Source organism: Hyperolius riggenbachi, chromosome 2 (genome assembly GCF_040937935.1).
Source record: "Hyperolius riggenbachi isolate aHypRig1 chromosome 2, aHypRig1.pri, whole genome shotgun sequence".
NCBI lineage: Eukaryota > Metazoa > Chordata > Amphibia > Anura > Hyperoliidae > Hyperolius > Hyperolius riggenbachi.
The window spans coordinates 129,234,676-129,259,816 of record NC_090647.1 but is presented as its reverse complement, the minus strand read 5'-3'; the positions used below and the strand labels follow the sequence as shown (position 1 = coordinate 129,259,816).

The 25,141-nt window shown below is 44.2% G+C and overlaps 1 protein-coding gene across 2 annotated transcripts in view; it reads right to left on the bottom strand.

The window, feature by feature from the left end:
* Positions 1-25,141, bottom strand: part of AVIL (advillin) — a 96,445-nt gene that overhangs the window by 14,392 nt on the left and 56,912 nt on the right. For both annotated transcript variants that reach the window (XM_068267406.1, XM_068267405.1), the window contains exons 9-16: positions 24,985-25,083; positions 22,918-23,071; positions 17,516-17,616; positions 15,286-15,423; positions 11,129-11,287; positions 9,703-9,882; positions 8,008-8,153; positions 4,923-5,067 (exon numbers count right to left, since the gene is read on the bottom strand). In XM_068267406.1, the coding sequence (XP_068123507.1) occupies positions 4,923-5,067; positions 8,008-8,153; positions 9,703-9,882; positions 11,129-11,287; positions 15,286-15,423; positions 17,516-17,616; positions 22,918-23,071; positions 24,985-25,083 (1,122 nt within the window). The remainder of the gene's footprint in view (positions 1-4,922; positions 5,068-8,007; positions 8,154-9,702; positions 9,883-11,128; positions 11,288-15,285; positions 15,424-17,515; positions 17,617-22,917; positions 23,072-24,984; positions 25,084-25,141) is intronic.

The following is a 25,141-nucleotide window of genomic DNA, read 5'->3' as shown; positions in this document are numbered from 1 at the left end:
ATATGATAAGAACTATTATGTAAGAAGAGGTGCAGGTAGCCCTCAAATCATTCGTTGGGGATGATTACATAGTTGTTATACATATATCTACACAAACAATGTCAACATATAGGCACTTCGTCATAGCAGTATAGATATAGGTGATAAAAAAGATATATATAAAAACAGTATGCAAACAATCATGTATGGATACATGAACATGTTTGCCATGGTGTAAATAGTATGTGGGAGAGGGCCTACAAAAACATACTGTTCTAGGTATAATAAGCTAAAATATGTTTGAAGCTATAGATGCAAGGCTCTGCCTAGAGTACTACACTAATGTACTCTTTATCTTGTACGTGCGGAGGAGCCTGTTTACAACAAGAGATAAGAGGAAGCGGCTTACCTATAAGCAGAAGTCCCCCAGATTCGGGCGCCAGTGCGCGCCGTTCGTCCTGCAGTTAATTTAAATGTTAGGAGTGTGGATGCGTAGGCTAGTGGGGGCGTTGCCCATGATGACGCCACGCGCATGGTCATGTGCGCGTGGCGTATGTCGTCACTCACTGCTATGCGGGCTTGCGACGTGTGGATGCGGAAGGCGTAGGTTGGGTTAGATGCGTCTCAGAGTGAGGCGCAGTGTGCAACCTCAAACGCCGCTCCGCAGTGTCATATGTCCGGGAGGAGGGCCGGTGTCTGTTGATATCCGTCTCCTAGGTGACGGAGAGGAGGGGGAAAGGTTCCCACCCAATAAACTTAGCCGGCCAAGTTATCACGGGAGGAGAGAGAGCCACAATGTCTCCCTCTATGGCAATAATGTCGGTAATTAGGGAAGGATACCAGACCGCTGCTCAAAAGTAAATAAACATAGAAAATATAAAAAATATATAATAAAAAACATATAAAAATAACCATATGTCTCAGACAGAAGTAAAATACACAGAGATTGTACACCTCAAGGATACACCTATAAATATATATGTGTGTAAGACATCTATTTTAAAAACATATATATATATATATGTATATACATATATACACAAAACATACACACACCCAAAGTATGCAGTTGTAGGCGAGGGCCGTTAGGTACAATATTGTATACCAGTATGGGGAGACACAGGGGTAATATAACTGTCCCGTATAAAAGGACTACCCTAACTAATGGATGGGGTGCAGCCTATGGGTGTGGTTAGGCAACATCAAGTGGGACCCCCCCTGAAGGAAATTTAGGGGGGGGGGGGTATTTTTTAAGAGGGGAAAGTGTTGGGGCCCGGAGGGGTAGGGAAATTGGGGGGGGGGGATGTGGGGAAATGGAGAGGGGGAGGGAGGGCTAGGGTGGGAAGGGGTGGGGTAAGAATACTAATCGGCTGTTTAGCCAGAGTAGGGGCTCAAGTACTGTAGAAAGTATAACCTATATGAGTGTCCTTCCATAAGTCAGCGGGGTATAGGGAAGTAGGGGGTAAAAATCTTTAACGGGCCTATGTGATCTAGCGGATAGTATCTGGCAGAGGGAACCCTGTATTATTAGTTAGTTAGCGAGTGTTATAAGACAGATGGAACCTTTTACAGATCGTTCTATGATGTAGCAGGGGTATCCTGCCCTCTGAAATTAGTGAGGGATTGCCTAATTTTGATTTTGGATTTAGATGACTAGTAGAGTGGTCATACGGGGGTTAAAATGGATCTAGTACTGGGATTTATGGAAGAATATCGGACAAAGGTAAGGGAAACTTATTGATTACCCTCTTAACCTGCAGCAAAGCTACCACTAGGTTCTGACTGTCGCTGGTAGGTTGGCTCAAACTGAAGGCTGGTGTTTCTCTGAGCTGTGGTTTTACTGTATGTGTAGTAGAGCAAAGGTCACCTAGGAGACAGATATCAACAGACACCGGCCCTCCTCCCGGACATATGACACTGCGGAGCGGCGTTTGAGGTTGCATACTGCGCCTCACTCTGAGACGCATCTAACCCAACCTACGCCTTCCGCATCCACACGTCGCAAGCCCGCATAGCAGCGAGTGACGACATACGCCACGCGCACATGACCATGCGCGTGGCGTCATCATGGGCAACGCCCCCACTAGCCTACGCATCCACACTCCTAACATTTAAATTAACTGCAGGACGAACGGCGCGCACTGGCGCCCGAATCTGGGGGACTTCTGCTTATAGGTAAGCCGCTTCCTCTTATCTCTTGTTGTAAACAGGCTCCTCCGCACGTACAAGATAAAGAGTACATTAGTGTAGTACTCTAGGCAGAGCCTTGCATCTATAGCTTCAAACATATTTTAGCTTATTATACCTAGAACAGTATGTTTTTGTAGGCCCTGTCCCACATACTATTTACACCATGGCAAACATGTTCATGTATCCATACATGATTGTTTGCATACTCTCTGTTTTTATATATATCTTTTTTATCACCTATATCTATACTGTTATGACGAAGTGCCTATATGTTGACATTGTTTGTGTAGATATATGTATAACAACTATGTAATCATCCACAACGAATGATTTGAGGGCTACCTGCACCTCTTTTTACATAATAGTTCTTATCATATACATTGTGAAATGTTTGGTTCTGCTTGTCTCATGGATATATCCACAAATTCAATTGATAACCGTGTTATATAAGTGGATCACATACTGCTATGTGTGTGTATTTTTATTTATTATTTTTTGTTATTGTTATTGTATTGTATTTTTATTGAATGGGAGTCTGTCCCCTGTATTTAGCGCCATGTCTTCTCTCTTCTATTATAAGGCACGATACACGACCTGATGAAGCGGTCTTGAACCGTGAAACGCGTAGTCATTAATTGAGTGCTCCAATAAAGATTGTTTTCTTACAACCACTATGGAGTGACTGCTCATTAAGGTAGGATCGTTCCATTTGCTACTAAAATTACCTGAATAACCATTCAAACAGATACTAACACCTTCTATATCAGGAGCACATACCAATATTGATCAGTAGTTTGATTGAACTAATCTATGGTATACCTGGTAAATTGCCCGTCTTCGACGGAAGTGTTGTGCTTGCAGTACCCAATAGGGCGCCTCCTATCCCCCCCCGTGCTACACTGGGGGAAGTTACCTATCTAATCTATACTGGGGGCAGCTACCTATCTAATCTATACTGGGGGCACCTACCTATCTAATCTATACCGGGGGGCACCTACCTATCTAACCTATACTGGGGGCAGCTACCTATCTAACCTATACTGGGGGCAGCTACCTATCTAACCTATACTGGGGGGCAGCTACCTATGTAACCTATACTGGGGGGCAGCTACCTATCTAACCTATACTGGGGGGCAGCTACCTATCTAATCTACACTGGGGGCAGTTACCTATCTAATCTACACTGGGGGCAGCTACCTATCTAATCTACACTGGGGGCACCTACCTATCTAATCTATACTGGGGGCACCTACCTATCTAACCTATACTGGTGCACCTACCTACTGTATCTAATCTATACGGGGGCAGCTACCTATCTAACCTATACTGGGGGCAGCTACCTATCTAACCTATACTGGGGGCAGCTACCTATCTAATCTATACTGGGGGCAGCTACCTATCTAATCTATACTGGGGGCAGCTACCTATCTAATTATACTGGGGGCAGCTACCTATCTAATCTATACTGGGGGCAACTACCTATCTAACCTATACTGGGGGCAGCTACCTATCTAATCTATACTGGGGGCAGCCACCTATCTTACCTATACTGGGGGCAGCTACCTATCTAACCTATACTGGGGGCAGCAACCTATCTAATCTATACTGGGGGCAGCTACCTATCTAACCTATACTGGGGGCAGCTACCTATCTAAGCTATACTGGGGCCAGCTACCTATTTAACCTATATTGCAGGTACCTACCTATCTAACCTGTACTGGAGGCACCTACCTATCTAACCTATAGCTGGGACAAATGCCTACCTAACCTATACTGGGGCAAGTATACTGGCTACCTATACTGGGGGCACCTACCTGGCTAACCTATACTGGGGATGGGGGGATCTATAGCTGGTTACCTTTACTGGGTCACCTATGCCTGGGGGGACTTATAGCTATATGTCAGGAATCAGGATGGACGGAGGCACGCTGAGCCTCAGGCTGCTGCAGAGAAGCGCGCAGCACGTGTGCCACTCAACCCGGTGACAATGTCCTGAGTGACGACGAGCCTGTCTCTCCTGCTCCCAGAATCCTGGCACCCACACTGGCACCATTAGTGTATGTGAGTGGTGCGCTCACACGCGAAGAGGATGAATGTGGGGGGGCACCAAAATCTGGTTACGCTCAGGGCGCTGTGAAACCTAAGGCCGGCCCTGGCCCCCTGCAGCTGTCCGGTGCCCTCGACAGCTCCCTCCGATCCTCCTGGCCCCGCCGGCAGCCACTTCCTGTTTTGGTGACAGGAGCTGACAGGCTGGGGACGCGTTCCTGGCCACAATAGCGCCATCTAAGCTGCTATAGCATATATCATATACCATATAGCAGCATAGAGGGTGCTAATGTGTCTGGGAACGCGAAGAATCACTCGGGTCACCAGCCTGTCAGCTCCTGTCACCGAAACAGGAAGTGGGGCCAGGAGGATCGGAGGGAGACGGCGAGAGTACCGGACAGCTGCAGGGGGCTATTGGAAGCCCTAGGTGAGTAAAACTCATTTTTTTTTGTTTGACTTAAGTGTCCCTTTAAGTCTTTTCTCCCACTGCTTCACTATAAATGCTATCTCTCCAACCCCTTATCCCAACACTACTTCAGTACACGCTGATAGACTGATAGGGTATGGAGGAATGGTGAACAGTTATATGCCACTGTTTATAAAATCAGCAATGCAAGTTTATTACATAATTGTTCACACTTAGGGTTCAGTATGCTAAAATGCTGAAGAATGATTCAGATTATGGAGCTTTAAAAAATATCTCTGACCTGGTCCCAGGTGTCCAGGAGCATGACATCGGTTGGATCAAGATCATCTTGGGTATAATCTGTGACTTCAGTGACAATAAAACGCCCAGTCTTATTGGAGCATTCAAAGAGTCGGGGTTGGACATCTGACTCTACCTGCTGAAGCCTGATAGTCAAATCCCGTTATTAAATGGAAATACAACACCCAGTTACAGAGAGAAAATCTTTTAAACAAAGACTGAAAATTAAAAACAAACCTACAACAATTGTGGACAGTAATGTAATAATATGCACACTGTATGACAAATAATATGCACACTGTATGACAAGAGTCACTTCCATACATGCAGGTTGCTGACTGATTGAAAGAAACAGCCTGGTTTGATACGTTAGTTTTTACAGCACCACAGAAGATGTTGGCACTTTATAAAGTAATGTCATTAAAGTGAAATTCTACTGGCATTGAAAATACTTTTTTAAACATTTTCTTTCCACTTCAGTTTTCAATCAGTGAAGTATTTTCAGATTACACTCTCTGCAGAGATCCTGGCCCATATGCAAGTGACCTTTTCTCCTGAGTTATCTCCTAGAAGATAATTTTCATCTTCTCTTTAAAATAACATTTTAGCATGTTCCAAGTAAAAAAAAAAGTGCCCTAAAGTTGTTGAAAAATTACTATCAAAATAATTTTGAGTATTTTCTTGCTTGCTGGTGCTTTAAAATGCATTTAAGGTGTGGAAATATCTCCTAGGAGAAAACTCAGGAGAAAAAGTTAATTGCACATGGGCCCATTTCTTGAGTATGGGCAGCCTGAGCTTCTCACCTTCCAGAGGTGGCAATTAGCTATAAAGTGCAGAAACTTTTGCATTGGAAGCCGCACAAAGTGCGCTGCAGCACAGCGGATGGCTGTAAGGAGAGGATGGAGCCACCTGGTGATGCTCTGCTGCACACTGCTGTGCATCTGCATGACTGAAACTAGAGAGAGAGCCCAGGCCTGGAACCGGCTTTCACCTGATGACTGCTGCTCTGCATGGAAATACAGAGTGCACTGTGTTGGGGGAGGTTTGGGGTTTGTGGGGAGACCCATTCCCAGTTAAAGTGTGCTTGTGTGAGATAGGGAGCACAATTCCATGCACCTTCAGCTACCCTTAACCTTTCACTCTTTTATCCCAACACACAACCATACCTCCCCCCTTTCCTGAGGAAACACCACTGCCCCCTAGACAAATATTGCAGTCAACACCACCCACACACCAAGGAAAACTGTAGTGAGAGGCATATTACAGCTTCCATTGCTGGCTTAAAGCGGACCCAAACCAAACATTTTTTTAATTCAAAATATTTAGTTGCACCACTCTGACACATACAAAGATAAATAAACACTCTTTCAAGCCTATGAGCATTTCAGTGCATGCTTTTCACCCTTCTCTTTTCATAACTAGGGTTATACAGGTGGCAGTGAAGTAGATGCTAGAGCAGTCACTCTCCCAGGACTCACAGCCTGGTCCGCCAGTGCTTAGTCCTTCAGTGGGTCACCACTTCCACAAAAACAGAATCCAATGCAAGTAGAAGGAGGCACTCAAAAGGCGTGTAAACGTAGTTTATTCCACAGGTAGCTAACACAACATGTTTCTGAGTTTCCCCCTTTCTCAAGTGTACACTTGAGAAAGGGGGAAACCCCAAAACATGTTGTGTTAGCCACCTGTGGAATAAACTACGTTTACCCGCCTTTTGAGTGCCTCCTTCTACTTCCATTATACAGGTGGCAGCCATTACTTCTGAGCTTAGTAGGAGGTTTTCGATCATGGGTGTGTTTGTCATCAGCTACCCTCCCTCACAGATGCGTCTTTGTGAAATCTCACACAAGCTGAGATCACCTCCCCTGTGATATCATAAGTAGCAGCCTGTGTTTTGTTTTTTTATCTCCTCCCCCAGTCTGCCGGATTTTGTCACGGCAATATGAAAGGAAAGGAGGTGTTCCTCCAATAAATGTGAAATATTTTATATTTGTCATCATGCAGCTGAAAAAAGGCTGCTATTTATTATTATAATTTAGAAAATAGATTTTATTTCTGAAATCTTGTATTTTTAATTTGGGTCCACTTTAACCACTTGCCGACCGCACGCTTATACCGTGCGTCGGCAAAGTGGCAGCTGCAGGACCAGCGCCGCAGTACTGCGTCGCCAGCTGCAGGCTGATTAATCAGGAAGCAGCCGCTCGCGCGAGCGGCTGCTTCCTGTCAAATCACGGCGGGGGGCTCCGTGAATAGCCTGCGGGCCCCCGATGGCGGCTCGCAGGCTAAATGTAAACACAAGCGGAAAAAATCCTCTTTGTTTACATTGTACGGCGCTGCTGCGCAGCAGCGCCGTAAGGCAGATCGGCGATCCCCGGCCAATCAGCGGCCGGGGATCGCCGCCATGTGACAGGGGACGTCCTGTCACAGGCTGCACAGGACGGATAGCGTCCTGTGCAGCCCCGATCACCGGGGGGACAGGTAGGAGAGGGAGGGGGGTGAATGTTGCCGCGGAGGGGGGCTTTGAGGTGCCCCCCCCCGCCAGCCACACGCAGGCAGGAGAGATCGGACCCCCCCAGCACATCATCCCCCTAGTGGGGAAAAAAGGGGGGTGATCTGATCTCTCTGCCTGCACCCTGATCTGTGCTGGGGGCTGTAGAGCCCACCCAGCACAGATCACATAATACAATGCTGGTCCTTAAGGGGGGGTAAAGGGTGGGTCCTCAAGTGGTTAAATAGTAATTGCCGACCCTCCGTCTTCAGTCAGTGAACCAGGATAAGTATGCAGATAAAGGCTTTTGTCTTCACATGGTCTGTTTGTTTAGGGTCAGTAGTTTGTGGCTGAGGCTGTACAAACTGCTTAGGCTGTTTAGAGGGGAAGGATGAGAGGACACCCTTTGCACGACGGAGTGGTAAAAAGGAAGCGCAAAGGCAGGCTACCCAACTCATTGGGAAGGGTTGGTGTTTGCTGTACACATGCTACATTATCACCCAGTGCGGTTTTTATTATGTTTAATCTAGTGTGTATACATAGCTTAAGTTTTCTATTAAGTTGAAAAGATGTTGATGGAAAGTGACTAATATATGTATACCTCTTGTCATTGGCATATGGGGCCTTCCCACCCAGAATCTCCCAGAACTGTACAGTCTCTTGTCCTTCTGCCAGCGTTTCCTCAGAATCACCATATAAAATGGCAGCAAGCTGCTTCGCCATTTCTCTTTCATCTCCACTTGACCCCTGTGAAATAAAACATAATGGGCACATTTGTTATACAGCAATTTTTATTTAAATTTAAGAATTACTTCTAATGATCTACATAACCTTCCAGTAAGTCTTGGATGTCACAAAGCTGTGGGAAGGGGAGCCGCGGCCGCCTTGTCCTTAAGGCGCTTGCATGTATCTATCTGGGCTGCTCTTTATAGACGAGGGTTTATGAGCAAGCAGATTTGGCTCTTCCCTTTCATCACCTAGCCCTATTTCCAGGGGCGTAAAAAGGGGGCTCGGCTTACATGCAGAGCAGAGGCAGCAGAATATCATACATACCTACTTCCAGCAGCTGGACAGGTCCTCCTCATTTTAGTGGCTTGTCGTACAGCCAATCACCTTGACATGCAGAGACTGGAGTTGGAAGGTGATAGGCTGCATGGCGCAGAGCTGAACTGAAGAGGACCTGGCGCTCCACTGCCACTGCTCAAGCATTCTAGCACTCCTTCTCTATCGTCAGGCTTAAAGGAGAACTGTAAGCTATATAAAATAAGAGTTTAATTTTCCTAGGGCTTCTACAGGCCTCCCGCAGACATCCTGTGCCCGCGCTGGGACAAAACGATCACCTGCCACGGCTCACTTCAAGTTTTTGCGACTTTAATGTCACGGCCTCTGTGCCTGCATGGGCCTGGCCGCGTGCATCCTCGCTCCCACTCACATCGCCGGGAGCGTTCTGCGTCAAACCAGATCACTGTCCACGTTATCCCCATTGGCATGCGGTTAGTTGAGACCTCAAGTTGCCCGAGTTTCGGATAAAAGGGACTTTGCTGTACTAAGTATTGCAAGCTAAAAGCATCTTTGAATTCCCCCCCCCCCCCCCCCCCCTATTAGTCTTTAACAGACCAATGAGAATCCTGAGGATAGGGACTGACGGTAAGTACTGATTTCAGAAACATCTCTCAAGGCTCTCTGCAGCCTCGTTTAGGGCTCTTTCACATTAGGGCAGACTTTGTGCGTTAACGCAAACGGCAGCCATTTGCGTTAACCAAGGTAAGATGAAAGTCCATAGACTTTCATTTTACCTTTCACACTCGACGCTGCGTTTCGATGCGTTGCGGTTCCGACGCACCCGGGCGCAGTTTTTCCTCCAACGCACCCGCGAGCCGGCGTTTTCCGTCTGGTTTAATTACCAGCTACCGCCGCTGATTGCGTCGCACCACAGATACCAGACGACATGCCGCAGGCAGACAACGCGTGCAGGAGTACGGCTCCTGTTCGCGTTGTCTGATGTGAAAGAGCCCTTAGTAAAACTGGCACTGCAGTGAGTAGTAGGACTGCATTGAGTACATACTAGCCGCACTGTTTCTTTTTTACATACATGCACTTTAGCTCCAAGCTGGGAAGATGAGGCACTCTTCTGTTGAGTGTGTACAGGGCTTCCTCAGGTCTACCAAAATTAAATCCAAGGAGGATCACAGGTACTTGCTTTCTCCAGAAGATACCTGCACTTTGGATGTGTTATTACTTACTTTGGTCACTCTCTGTAAATAGACAAATTTAGACCCAGAAATGTCAGGCTCACCTTTCCATACCACAGGTAATGTTCTGTCTGCGTTTTCAGCAAAAATACATCATTGGAGTTAAGAGAAGAAGCGTATGCAGGAACTTCCACGGCTTTGGTGTTGGATTGTTCAGTTCCGTGAATCTGGAACAGTCTGACAGGTGGCTCAGGACTTTCACTCCCCTTACGGGATGTACCGCCCTGTACAGCAACAGAAACAGAATGTTGGCATAAGTAGTCCATATGGTAAATAGTTCCCATTTTGCATAGGAAGGGTGAACTTAAACAAAATAAACCTTTTGCCAAAATTCTTTCATTTATTCAAATACCCTCCAATAAACCTTGCCTTTGAATTATATTCCAAAATAAACATTTCATCCTTTATGTTAGATGTACCTCTTAAAGGTATGTACACACATGCAATACTGTAATTGACCACACAGTAACTGCATAGCAAAAATTAATCACACAGTGACTGAAGAAAAAAAAAATACTAGGTACAGTCCTAACTTAGAACGAGCTCCAGATTTCGTTTTCTCACTGTAAGAGTTAAGATAAGAATTCAGGGCTTTAGATGAGTTTCTCTGCAGATGGACTGCAGTGTAATTCTTACTGATAACTTATTAGAGATCATAAAACTCCTGTATGTGGCTGAGAAACACCTCTGAGTGCAGAGAACACATAAAATGCATAATAGTTCATGATTTGTCTTTATGGGAGCTGCATAAGCATCACCTGAGACAATAAAAACATTAAACTTTGATTTTTATAATTTAAAGAGACACTGAAGCGAATAAATTTCACCCTTTTTACCTTATTATTTGCTTCAGTGGTACCAGGACAAATAAACTGCCGCATTCCCGCCGCAAAACGAGGGGTTTAGACCGCCCAAATTGCCAGGTTCAGCCACAGCTCTGCCTCTCCTGATGTCAATCGACGAGCGGATCTCCGCCTCTCCCCGCCCCTCTCTATAAAGGAAGAGTGAGAGGGGCGGGGAGAGGAGGCGAACCGCCACGATTGTCATCAGGAGAGGCAGAGCTGAAGCTGAAAGCTCTGCCTCTTTCAGTAAATGCCAGCCCGATTGCCCTCCTCCCCCCCCAAGGATTTGGGGGGTCTAAAGCACTTGTTTAGCGACAGGGATGTGGTGGTTTACTTGTGCTGAGAGTACTGAAGCGAATTATAAGGTAAAAAGGGCAAAATTAATTCGCTTCAGTCTCTGTTTAAAATGAAAACAAAACATGTTTATTCAAACTGCACTGGTTCTTTCTATCATCACTGCTTTTTCTTAATGTTAGCATTTGAAAATAAGCAATACATCAATTTAGAGGATGAGAATAACATTTAAAGCCATATCAACACATTTTAGTACAGTAATACAGATCTTGACACACAGGATGCCCTCCCCTTCCTGACGATGGAGAGAAAACACAGCACAATGCAACGTTACCTCAAATATAACCAGCTTTCCTTTGAAGATGGCCATGAAGTGCCGAGGCTCTTTTCCCATGCACACTCGCACTTGTACCGGCTCACCATTAAAGTCCTGATCAAGCTGAACCGCCAAATAAGCAGAAGCAGCTAGTTCATCTTGTGAGGCATGGCGGCCCTGTGTGGACAACAGTGAGAAGACAAAGGTCTGTAAGCCTACCAGAACAACAAATTTCAGTTTAATGCAGTTAAAGTGCAATTGAACATACATGTGGCATGGGGATTGATTTATTTAGTAGTGCACATCAGCTGGACCCCCAGTTCTTGGGTAATGTGTGTCTTGCTATGGTAACACACGTTACACCAATAGCTTAAGGTGCGTTACCATCCTAATGCTTGTGTTACCCAAGTGCTCACGTGGTGTAATCATTAGTAAACTTGTCATGCACATAGCCCAAATTTACTGCCATTTAGTGAAACAAACCCATGATGAGATAAACAGGAGTAAAGTAGAATATATATATATATATATATATATATATATATATATACAGTATATATGCATTGCAAGAGTTACAAACTAGCGCCATTATCTACACAAATGAAGGAGTCGTGTTCAGTCCCTGCATTAGTACAGTGGTTCTTAACTGCCTGGGGTTTTGCCACAGACCTCGGGCGATAAGGTGGATTTCACCAACCAGATTTCAGTGGACTGGTTTTGATGTGGTCCTGTTTCCTACCATAATAATTTCCCCTTGTTTCTCCAACTCCCTCACTGCTTCATCTTCCTCCTTTTGCTGCACTTACCCTCCCCCAGTAACAAGTGAAGTGCTCACTGAGGATGGGGAGATAGAGATGAAGAGGCGCATGCACTCTATGCAGCAAGTTAGAGGACTGACGTGGCATTGTGGCGGTGGAAATCTAATGAGCAATGCAGCCTAGCTCCACATGCACCATCTCTCTTATCTCTGTTAGCAGGTAAGTTGGCCCCATCTACTGTATTTTTTGGACTATAAGACTCACTTTTTCTCCCCCAAAAGTGGGGTAAAAAAGTCACTGTGTCTTATAGTCCAAATGCAGAGAGTTCCTGACTTGTAAACGCCTGCCAACCCGCCGCAATGTCGGGGACTCCCGACAATTGCTTGGTAACTGGATGCCATCCAGCATTGGGACGACTACAATCAATGGGAGCTTTCAGCAGCAAAAAGGGGCATTTATCAATTCACATAAAAAAAAACACACAATTATACAGATTAAGTTTCTTTCTTCCTTTCTTATTTAATGAAAAAAATGTGTTCCTTCAGCAGTTCTGGTCTAAGTCAGACAGATTGCAGAATATAAAGCAAATGCTTATTAGTAGAGTTGGGCCGAACCTCCGATTTTAGGTTCGCGAACTTCCGCGAAAGGTTCGGTTCGCGAAAAAGTTCGCGAACCGCAATAGACTTCAATGGGGAGGCGAACTTTGAAAGTTTAAAAAAATTCTATCAACTGGAAAAATGATAGAAAACATGTTTCAAAAGCTCTAATACCTGGAGCCACACCTAATTGAGTGAAATACACATCACTGCTGGTGGACCCACCCACCCTCCTCCAAGCAAGGTCCTTTATACCATTTGCCTGCCTACACTAATTAGTTATGGGACAGCTGCTACACACTCTGCTAGGGAGATTTTAATTAGCCTCCTCCCTCCTACCGGAGGGAGGAGGGTCTCTTCTGCCAGGGAATTATACTATTTTAAAAACCAGTACACATCATACCATAGCTGGGAATACATACATGAGTATACATCATACCATAGCTGGGGATACATACATGAGTATACATCATACCATAGCTGGGAATCGAACCCAGATCTCACTGTGTGGTGGGCACGTCACCCTAAGCACTGTACCACTACAGAAGTAAGTGAAGCTAGCCTAAAATTTAACATTTATGCTCAATGCAATAGAACCATTAGGTTGCTTAAAGGAGAACTGTAGTGAGAGGTATATGGAGGCTGCCATATTGATTTCCTTTTAAGCTATACCAGTTGCCTGGCAGCCCTGCTGATCTATTTGGCTGCAGTAGTGTGAATCACACCAGAAACAAGCATGCAGCTAATCTTGTCAGATCTTACAAAAATGTCAAACACCAGATCATACCATAGCTGGGAATCGAACCCAGATCTCACTGTGTGGTGGGCACATCACCCTAAGCACTGTACCACTACAGAAGTAAGTGAAGCTAGCCTAAAATTTAACATTTATGCTCAATGCAATAGAACCATTAGGTTGCTTAAAGGAGAACTGTAGTGAGAGGTATATGGAGGCTGCCATATTGATTTCCTTTTAAGCTATACCAGTTGCCTGGCAGCCCTGCTGATCTATTTGGCTGCAGTAATAATAATAATCCAAACATTTGTATAGTGCTTTTCTCCTGTCGGACTCAAAGCGCTCAAGAGCTGCAAGCCACAGGGACGCGCTCAAGAGGCCACCCTGCAGTGTTAGGGAGTCTTGCCTTGAACTCCTTACTGAATAGGTACTTGACCTAGCCAGGATTCAAACCCTGATCTCCCATGTCGAAGGCAGAGCCCTTAACCAGTACACTATCCAGCCACTGTAGTGTGAATCACACCAGAAACAAGCATGCAGCTAATCTTGTCAGATCTTACAAAAATGTCAAACACCAGATCTGCTGCATGCTTGTTCAGGGTCTAGGGCTAAAAGTATTGGAGGCAGAGGATCTGCAGGATAGCCAGGTAACTGGTATTGCTTAAAAGGAAATCAATATGGTAGCCTCCATATACCTTTCACTACAGTTCTCCTTTAAGCAACCTAATGGTTCCATTGCATTGAGCATAAATGTAAAATTTTAGGCTAGCTTCACTTACTTCTGTAGTGGTACAGTGCTTAGGGTGATGTGCCCACCACACAGTGAGATCTGGGTTCGATTCCCAACTATGGTATGATCTGGTGTTTGACATTTTTGTAAGATCTGACAAGATTAGCTGCATGCTTGTTTCTGGTGTGATTCACACTACTGCAGCCAAATAGATCAGCAGGGCTGCCAGGCAACTGGTATAGCTTAAAAGGAAATCAATTTGGCAGCCTCCATATACCTCTCACTACAGTTCTCCTATAAGCAACCTAATGGTTCTATTGCATTGAGCATAAATGTTAAATTTTAGGCTAGCTTCACTTACTTCTGTAGTGGTACAGTGCTTAGGGTGATGTGCCCACCACACAGTGAGATCTGGGTTCGATTCCCAGCTATGGTATGATCTGGTGTTTGACATTTTTGTAAGATCTGACAAGATTAGCTGCATGCTTGTTTCTGGTGTGATTCACACTACTGCAGCCAAATAGATCAGCAGGGCTGCCAGGCAACTGGTATAGCTTAAAAGGAAATCAATATGGCAGCCTCCATATACCTCTCACTACAGTTCTCCTTTAAGCAACCTAATGGTTCTATTGCATTGAGCATAAATGTTAAATTTTAGGCTAGCTTCACTTACTTCTGTAGTGGTACAGTGCTTAGGGTGACATGCCCACCACACAGTGAGATCTGGGTTCAATTCCCAGCTATGGTATGATGTATACTCATGTATGTATCCCCAGCTATGGTATGATGTATACTCATGTATGTATTCCCAGCTATGGTATGATGTATACTGGTTTTTAAAATAGTATAATTCCCTGGCAGAAGAGACCCTCCTCCCTCCGGTAGGAGGGAGGAGGGAGGCCAATTAAAATCTCCCTAGCAGAGTGTGTAGCAGCTGTCCCATAACTAATTAGTGTAGCCAGTCAAATGGTATAAAGGACCTAGCTTGAAGGGAGGGTGGGCGGGTTCTCTAGCACTGAAAGCAGTGTGTTTGACAGTGAAATGGAGGCTAAAAATTTTGCTCAATACAGCATTATGAGGCGAATCGAACTTCTGCAAAAGCGAACCACCAAAGTTCGCCTGGAACCGTTCGCCGGGGAACCGTTCGGCCCATCTCTACTTATTAGAGCATATTTAAATATTTTCATTCACTTTAATTTTATCTCTTGCGTTCTATGTGGATTTGTGAAAGCTGGCATAAAGGCGATGAACGCTCTTATTTCTTCCCAACATCCAGAGCTCCCTATAGGGGCTTTCAGCACATCTGGCACATGGCTGACAATGTTAATGACAAGACAATACAGGGTCATGCTTACCTGCCATATGTAGAGAATGTAGTGTGGCTTCTTGTTCACATGATATGTATAGAGTACCAGGTAGCAGTCACCTCCATAGAAAAACCCGTACCACGGAGGCTCCACTGGGGCCAGCTCCAGATTCTCAATCCTCCACACCTGGGAACATACATGTGTCAGCATAAGAAGGGGGCTGCTTTGTGAAATCACTTCCTTTTACACATATTTAAAACAACCATCTGCAGCAATACGTTAAACAATTGGTCTTCAGCCCTCTGATAAATACTCTAGAAATTTGTTCCTCCCATAAATATACTTACAGGCCCAGAGCAGGGATGCAGCAGTGGTCACTACATTGGGCTATATTCACAAAACTCATTCCCTAAGGCAACTATTTATGGATTTTTTTTATGTTTCCTTAGTTTGTTTTTTATTTACTTGGTAACTGGGGTAGACTGGAAGGGGACTTTGAAAATGAAATGATTCAAAAATATTAATATTTTTAATTTTAAAAAAATGTGTAGCGTGTAATTTAACTTTTCGCCATTAGATGGAGCTAGAAACAGTCCTGTTTACATGTTCATTCAAGTTCTTTGTTATGAATGGACATGACCCCTTGTCGGGGTCATGTCCATTCATCACAGGCACTGCGGTTGGTTCGGGGAAGCTTCCCTTCTCTTCTCCAACTGCCAACACAGAAAACCACCTGGGTGCCGCATGTGCGCGCGCACCACTGCTTAAACACTGGACGAAAATATCCGTCCAGATAGGATTAAGTGGTTAAAATGTACCCGAGGCGGTGCGGCGGAGGGGGGAGAGAAGCTTGGGCAGATGGAACACAGAGGCATGTTCCCTGCCTCATGAGATGCCTCTGCCCCCCCACTGCTGCACTATAACCCCTGGATTTGGCGACAATGATAGTCGCTAATCTCGAGGGGAAAGGAAGAGAGACATTGCCTGCTTTCCCTAGCTGCTGTTGGGCAGCTGTCTCTCCCTGGATGCTCCCTTGCCTACCAGCACGATTACAGAAAATCTCTCTCCTTCCAGTGTCGTGACCCCAGAGTAACGAAATGCAGGCCACAGGAGCAGCGGTGATGGCGGCTACCTGATCCGTCCAGCCCCCCGGATCATTTAGCATTGTTTTTTAACTTAAAATCCCCACCTCGGGTTTCCTTTAAAGCCACGCAAAGAAAGAAAGGTTGGGATGAGCCAACAGATAGCAAGGCTTCTGTTAGTTAGTTTACATTTTTATTTTTTACAGTACCTTACTTTGTATTAAATATTTTTCTATAATTGTTTTTGGATTGTGGAATAAATCACCTGAGTTTACATTTTTTCTTATGGGGAAATTCGCTTTGATATAAGAGTGCTTTGGATCACAAGCATGATTCCAGAACCAATTATGCTCACAAACCAAGGTTTCACTATAATTGAAAATAAAAATATGAGACTCTTTTCTACTAATGTTCGATTCATTATCCGTACTACGCATTCGCTTCAGGTTTGCTTTAAGCTACCAGAAAATGCTGTAATTATTTTGACAATACTTTTTCACTTACTTTTTCAAATACTGAGTGCAAAATTTTTTACGATGAAAAATTATCTCCTAGGAAAAAAACTAAATTGTATGGTGCCCATTGTGTTTGTAGAGTCCCACCACACCACATCAATTCATGTACACATATAAAATTCACACAGGGCTGGTTCTAGACTTTTTACTGCCTGAGGCAAACTTGTGGGAATGCTCCGCTCCCCCTCCCCCCCCAATTTGGAATGATCACACAGCACCAGCACAATTTACATTGCTTCAGTTAATGTTCTCACATGACATGCTGCAGCTAAACACAATTACACACTGTCTGTCTGTGACAAACAAACTGCTCACCCTCAGCCACTCCATTCCTCCTTAGTCAGGACAGCAGTGCCACCTCCTCCCTTCTGCTGTGCAAGTCAAATGAAACACTGCTGCTTTCCTGCCTCCCCCCTCCTTACTCACTGTCAGACTCCTCACACAGCACAACAAGCTGCTTTTCCCCAATGATGACCTCTTCACCTCGCTCACTCTCCTCTCGCTTCTCCTCCTACTCTGACTGCATGCTGTAAGTGTAAACACGGTACAAACATGTTGCCCCTGTAATCTCTGCGCCTGATGCAACTGTTTCACCTTGCTTCATGAGAGAACCAGCCCTGAATTTACACTGTTGAAATGTAATGCAGATAAGCAGAAATGTGAAACACTTTAACCTCTTACCTCCACACTCCCACTTCCATCATCTACCATGCGCTCCTGAGCGGCCACTTCTGGTTTTGCATGGAGTATAGAAGCATCAAATTTCTCCTGAGTGACCTTGGCTGAAGACAAATGAACATAAAAGTAAAGGGTCTGGTGACTGAAAGCAGATTACCTTTCATCTAACGTCATAACTAACATCATCTGACAAGAATAACTTCCTTTCCTCCTCTCATTTCTAGAGGGATCTAGTATCAACATCTTGCTACAAAAGTTCTAAATCCAGCTGCAGTTACTGCCTTTTCATTAATTCTCCATAATATACGTGTGTGTAAAAATCTATGGAGAAAGCACATCCGTTCACAAAATGTGTGTAGTGATGGAGAGCTGGGAGCAGACAGTGGAAAGACCCCAAGAGATACATGATGGGTGGTTTCGTTAACCACTTAAGGACCGTGGTGTTAAACCCCCATAAAGACCAGGCCCTTTTTTCTAAATTGGGCCACTACATCTTTAAGGGCTCGCTGCAGGGCCGCACAACTCAGCACACACGTGATTTCCCCCCCCCCCTTTTCTCTACGGCTGTCCCCAGTACAGCGCTGCCTTAGATCGCAGCGCTGTACAGGTGCATCAGACGGCGGTTTCGCTGTCTAACAGTCTCCGAGCGACGATCACCGCTAGGAGACTGAAAGCGGAGCTCCGCTCCACCTTCTAAGCGGAAATGCGCGGGCATTAGCGTGCGCGCTTTCCTGCTAGCCCCATAGAAGGTCCTGGGGCTGCCACCGCGTTCACGCCAATTGGCGTGGAACGGTCGGCAAGAAGTTAAAGATCACCTCCAGCCAAAAAAAGGTCTGAATGGCAATAAATATATGTAGTCTATGCACTGTGTACAGTTAAATGAACATATAAAGTTTACATCTGGTACATCATAATGGATAGAAGAGACTCACATTTATATCTGTAAGTAGCACTTCCTTATTTCTCCTGAAGCTGAAGCCTTGCTAAAGCATTGTGCCCACCTCTTCATCCTGGTTAACTCCCCTGCCCCTCCTTCCACTGCTCTCTGTCTGCCTGGATCAAATTGCTTCTCTTTTCACAGTGTGTAGGAGAGAGAAGAGACAGGAAAACTACTGCAGCCTGTCTTATCATGTCTGTTTGCTATAATTCTTATTTCAGATGTCTGTCTGTCTGTCTGCCTAGATTAGATCACATGGACATGAGAGGTGGAGTTATGACATCAATCCCCCAGCATCCTTTGTACCTATCGTTTGGAAAGAAAAAAAAAGGCCCGGGCCCAATTTCATACTGGGGGTGGGGATTTCAAGACCGTATGTGGAATACAGACCCAAAGGGTGAGAAAATCACACAAACGTGTGATTTTATATATCTTGGCAAATTATTAGGTTTAAAGCAAACTGTAATTTATAATGTAGGTACTCTTTGACCATAACTTTTAATAAAAAAAGAAATAAAATACAGGTGTATTTCCTGGTGGAGCAGCTCCTGCAGTCACATGTGGCCCAGAGGTGATACAACCAATCAATCAAGGGCTTTTTACTTTTTGCATGTGAAGTGAGCAGTCACTGACCTTTATCTTACAACTGCTTATGGGGTCTCTCCTTAGCAATTAACTACAGCACTTCAGTGGTGAAGTGGGCCTTTGCCATGTGTTAATTGAGACGTTGATTGTGGGCCTACTATAAGGCCTCAACAGTGTTATGACCTATTACTGTACAGCCCAACCATAAGCTGCAATACATTAGTCCATAGTTCAAAACCTAGATCATTCCTGTAATTTGCAGTTTTTATATCAGATTTCTAATGTTCCCGACTGAGTAACATTTTTTTCTCCACAAGATTTCTTATTTGTCCAGGTCATGGTATATAAAAACAATTCTAAAACTAGCTTTATTGAAAGATCTCTTTTGCTTTGGAAGACATTTCGTCGCAGCAGCAGTCTCTAACCTTCAAACCTGGCACACTTAGCTTATTTACTGCTGAAGACCAATCTAACAAGGTAATATACATAACAAGATACTTCCACGTGTCTTATCAACAACGAACAGCAACATATCTTAAGTATTTTGTGGAAAAGGTCATTAATTTATATTTATACTAGCTGAAGACCCAGCGTTGCTTGGATATGTATTTAGTTGTTGTTGGGTCTGCCCACTTTTTGTAACCTTGACACACAGTCAGTCAATGACTTAAGTTTGTGAGCTTTGTGGTCCTTGCCATCAATAATGTGATAATGGAAGCAGTTTAAATTTCCCCATTGAAATCAGTCAATCAAACAAATCTGATGGGCTGTTTATGGCTCCACCCCCTTTTCTGAATTTGAACCTGAGTCAACCAATGAATGACTGAAGGTCTCTGCCATTAACATTGTAAGAATGGCAGAGGTTTAAATATTCCCCTTGAAAACTTATAGGTGAATTTTGATTGGCTGTTTTATGCTCAACCCACTTTTTCAGAATTATTAACTTCGGTCACCAAGTGACTAACTGTGCCAAGTTTGGGGACTATGGATTTATTACTGTGAGAATGGCAGCCTTTTACATTGTTTCCATTGATGTGAATGGGTGACATCTGATTGGCTGTTTGTGGTTCCGCCCAGATTAATGGCTGGAGCATTAGCTCATTGAGGCGTTCATAAATACAGCACGTATTAATGCCATTTTACAGAGCAGAAGTATTAAACCTGCACTGGAAATCCAATATGAAAATATATCTGTAAGCTTGCAAAAGTCTGAAGGCAATAAACACCCCTGGGATCAGAAGTACAGGTGAACAATGACAAGTGGAATTCCTGAATCCTTTACCGGAGTCTAGTTATTGTTATCATAGATATCCTCCTGCACATCTGTGACCAATTAAGCAAGGTAGCAGCTTTGGCTTCCCTGCATTCCACTTTTTTTGGTAAGGAGGAATTAAAAGGTCCCAGAAGACATGGGAACCAGGACACTCACCAAGCCCTAAACACCTGCCTTGGTTGCATTGTGGGTGATTTAACTCCGTTCTATATTGCAAATCCAATTCTCATAGTCTCATAGAATAGGGTATTAACCACTTCACCACTGAGGGGTTTTACCCCTTGAGCACCAGAGCAATTTTCACCTTTCAGCGCTCCTTCCATTCATTCGTCTATAACTTTACCATTACTTATTGCAATGAAATGAACTATAACTTGTTTTTTTCGTCACCAATTAGGCTTTCTTTAGGTGGGACATTATGCCAAGAATTATTTTATTCTAAATGTGTTTTAATGGGAAAATAGGAAAAAATGTGGGGAAAAAATCATTATTTTTCAGTTTTCGGCCATTATAGTTCTTAAATAATGCATGCTACTGTAATTAAAATCCATGAAATTTATTTGCCCATTTGTCCCGGTTATTACACCATTTAAATTATGTCCCTATCACAATGTTTGGCGCCAATATTTTATTTGGAAATAAAGGTGCATTTTTTTCAGTTTTGCGTCCATCCCTAATTACAAGCCCATAGTTTATAAAGTAACAGTGTTGTACCCTCTTGACATAAATATTTAAAAAGTTCAGTCCCTAAGGTAACTATTTTTTTTTTTTATTGTAATTTTTTTTTCTTTTTATTACAAAAAAAAAAAAAAAAAATTGGGGCGTGTGGGAGGTAATGAGTTAATTTATAGTGTAAAAGTATGTATTTGTATATGAAAAATGTTTTGGATGTAGTTTTACTATTTGGCCACAAGATGGCCACAGTAATTTTTTGTTCATGCGACCTGTAAGCGTCGGAAGTATGCTTACAGGCAGCACAATGAGGCTGGGAAACTTTTTTTTTTCACAATGATCGCGCTGCTTCTCATAGAAGCAGCCGATCATTGCTGGGGGGCTGAGATCAACGAACGGGAACAGTTTTTCCCATTCATTGATCTCCAGGCGAACGGCCGGCGGCGTGCACGAGCACAGGGGGCGCACGCACGAACGAGCGGGAGCGCGGACAGTGACGTAGCGGCGGGAGGTGCATATATCTACGCTTCTGGTGGGCAAAGGGTGTAAAAAGGAGCGTAGATATACGCACGTGTGGTGGTGAAGTGGTTAAAGTTGGCCCCTTTCCCTCGGTATATGGGACTTTCCATTTCTCATAAAGTCTCATAGTACCATGACTACAAAGCAGTAAATAAGGGCGCATGCTGTCAAATGGACTAATTGGGCACCACCATAGGCGCCAATGTAAAATATCAGTATTTGGGCGCCAGAATGGAAATTTGGGTGCCCAGTAAATAGCGTCCGCTATATATCGCACACCACGGGCACCTAATGCCGACATTTTTAGGCGCCTGCGGCGGCATCCAAGCATTTGTGGTTTTTTTTTCCTCAGGAGTGCAGGGGTGGGGTTAGGTTTAAGTAGCTAGTGTGCTGGGGGGTGGGGTGTTTAGGGATTAGGCAGGTAGTTTGTGCGAGGGAAGGGTTTAAGGGTCAGGCATTAGGTAGGTAGCTTGTGGAGAAGTTAAAGTGTTAGGCAGGTTGTTTTTATTGGGGCAGGGGGTTTAAGACTTAGCTTTTGCCGGAGGGTTAAGGTTTAAGCGTAAGGTAGGTAGTTTGTGCGAGGAGGGGAGTATAAGGGTTAGGCATTAGGGGGAGGGTTCTGAGCGAGAGCAGGGTTAAGTTTGGGCATAGTAAAATATTGTTTTTTAACCACCTGAGCGGTCTGGACGAGCTCAGCTCGTCCAACACCGCCGGAGGCTGCCGCTCAGGCCCTGCTGGGCCGATTTTCATCAAATAAAAAGCAGCACACGCAGCCGGCACTTTGCCAGCCGCGTGTGCTGCCTGATCGCCGCCGCTCTGCGGCGATCCGCCGCGAGCAGCGGTGAAAGAGGGTCCCCCCAGCCGCCTGAGCCCAGCGTAGCCGGAACAAAAAGTTCCGGCCAGCGCTAAGGGCTGGATCGGAGGCGGCTGACGTCAGGACGTCGGCTGACGTCGATGACGTCACTCCGTTCGTCGCTATGGCGACGATGTAAGCAAAACAAGGAAGGCCGCTCATTGCGGCCTTCCTTGTTTATTCTGGGCGCCGGAGGCGATCGGAAGAACGCCTCCGGAGCGCCCTCCCAGTGGGCTTTCATGCAGCCAACTTTCAGTTGGCTGCATGAAATAGTTTTTTTTTATTTAAAAAAAACCCTCCCGCAGCCACCCTGGCGATTTAATCAGAACGCCAGGGTGGTTAATACCGATATTTTACAGGTGCCTTTAATTGATGTATGCCCCTGAATAGGGTATTAAAGCTGCCTCCTTTCCCACCAGTATTTGGGACGCTGAAATACAGTTGCTATTATAATGGGGTTGTTCATTTTAGTAAGCCATTGCTTGATAAATAGACAGTTTTTGAATAAAGTTAATACCACCTCGATATTTTTTTAAATAAGCAAAAGAAGAAAAAAAATTACTCACCAATTTTACTGGCACTGAATGTCTTCCCCATACCCAGTGATTGGTCTTTCACTGACCACTTCTGGAAGAGCTGTTTGAACATGGCCGATTCTGCTCCGTCATTAACTGTCTCCACGTTTGTACTGTTCGGATATGATTTCATCTTAATGAATTCCTGTCCAAAATCAATACGGGAACAATTATCATAGTGGTCATCTCAGATATGTAGTCAGCAGTTGTTCTATTTCCAGGAAGAAAGTAAGGCCTGAAGATCATAATTGTTAAAGTAGTAGTTGGGAGCATGTGAAGCTTCAGAAGCAATATAGAATAACAAATGGTTTGTGTCTCGTCTCTCATGGGATGGAAAAAGTAGGGTTGTCTAATACTCAGGTCAGGTGAAATCTCTTAATAGTTACACAGTTTGATTTAAAAAAAAAAAAAAAAGACATTTGTCCATCAAGTTCAACCAGAAAAAAGATCACTATGCTCAACCCGCTCATATCCCAGTTGATCCAGAGGAAGGCAAAAGCCATTACAGCAGGGGTGTTAAACTCAAATACAAAGTGGGCGTAAAATGAAAACTGGGACCAAGTTGCGGGCCATTAAAAATGTCTAGTGGTCACCATCCTCCCTTCTAAAGTCCCTTGGCATCTAATGGAACTCCTCCGCTATACAGTTCAGAGGTATCTAGTGGTTCTCCCTCCCCTATACATGTCCCTAGTGTCTAGTGGGCCGTCCTCCCCTATTCACTTCTCTGGTGTCTAGTGGTCCTCCATCCCTCCCCTATACAGTTCTCTAGTGTTTAATGTCTTCCTTCTCTCCCCTATACAGTTCCTTGGCATCTAGGATACCCCTCCTTCCTTTATACTATTCACTGGTGTCTAGTGCTTTCCCCCTCCTTCCCCCATATGGCTACCCTGATGATCTGGGGCTTCAACCCCAATATAATTTCTCTAGTGGTCTAGAGTGGGGCAAACATAATGCACAGTGGGGAAATCCCTTGAGGGCCAAAGTTTATGGATCTGTGGGCCAGAGTTGGCCCACGGGCCACAGTTTGACATGTATGCTTTACAGGCGTGAACCAACTAAAAGGAAAAATTCCTTCCCAACTCCCAACATGGAAGTCAGATAAATCCCTGGATCAACTGTGCCAGGAATCATCTAGAAATTATACCCAAATTCCAGCCCTCTATCAATGAAGATAGAGTAACCAAGCAGCTCAGAGTGACCTAAACCACTAGGAATGTATAGGGGGATAAAAGAGACTGAAAAGCCCTCCTACTAAAAAGCAATGCTTGGTGTAATTTGCCTTCTTAAAACAGAAGGAAACTTGCAATAATCCAGCTATAAGTGAACATTTGTGGTTACCCTCAATGCACCACTACTGAATATGCAAATTATTTATTTTCGCCCCTGTAAGCCAGGTGGTGTATAGAAAGCCTATGGCTTTACATTTTACACAGCCATATCAATGAAGATAGAAGAGAGATAGAATTTGGCATAACTACTTTCTATGGAAGATATCCCACATTTTAACCACTCTCACTGTAAAGAATACCTTTCTAAATAGATGACAAAATGTTTTTCCGCCATACACAGATCATGTCCCTTTGTCCTTTGTACAAGCATTGGGACAGAAAGCTGATCTGCCAAGCTTTTGCATTGCCCTCTGATAAAGGCATTTTTAAGCCCAGTTTGTCCAATCTTTCATGGTATTGTAACTAGCTCAGAGACGCTCTTTTGCATAGATAACAGCTCAAGTTTTTTAACTCTTCTTATACTGGAAAACAGTTGTGTGTTATAATTTCTTAGTAGGGCTAGTATCATATTATTATTATTATTACTTAGTATTTATATAGCACCAACATCTTCCTCAGTGCTGTACAAAGTATATTCTGTTGTCAGTAACTGTCCCTCAGAGGGAGCTCACAATCGAATCCCTACCATAGTCATATCTATATCACATGTAGTGTATGTATCTTAAGGACCAATTTTAGGGGAAAGCCAATTAACTTAATGTATGTTTTTGGATATATGTGAATCTCACCATGTCACTTCAGGTTCACTTTAATTACTTGATATACTTACCAGAGCTTTGCTCATTGCCGCCTGCTTCTCAGCTTTTGTAGCTCCTTTCCCCTTCCAGACATATATTTTGGTCCCTCCTTGATCTAAGATGTAACAGTCCTAGAGGGAAAAAAAAGGAAACTTCCAGTAACAGACATAATGCAGCCAGCTGCACTCT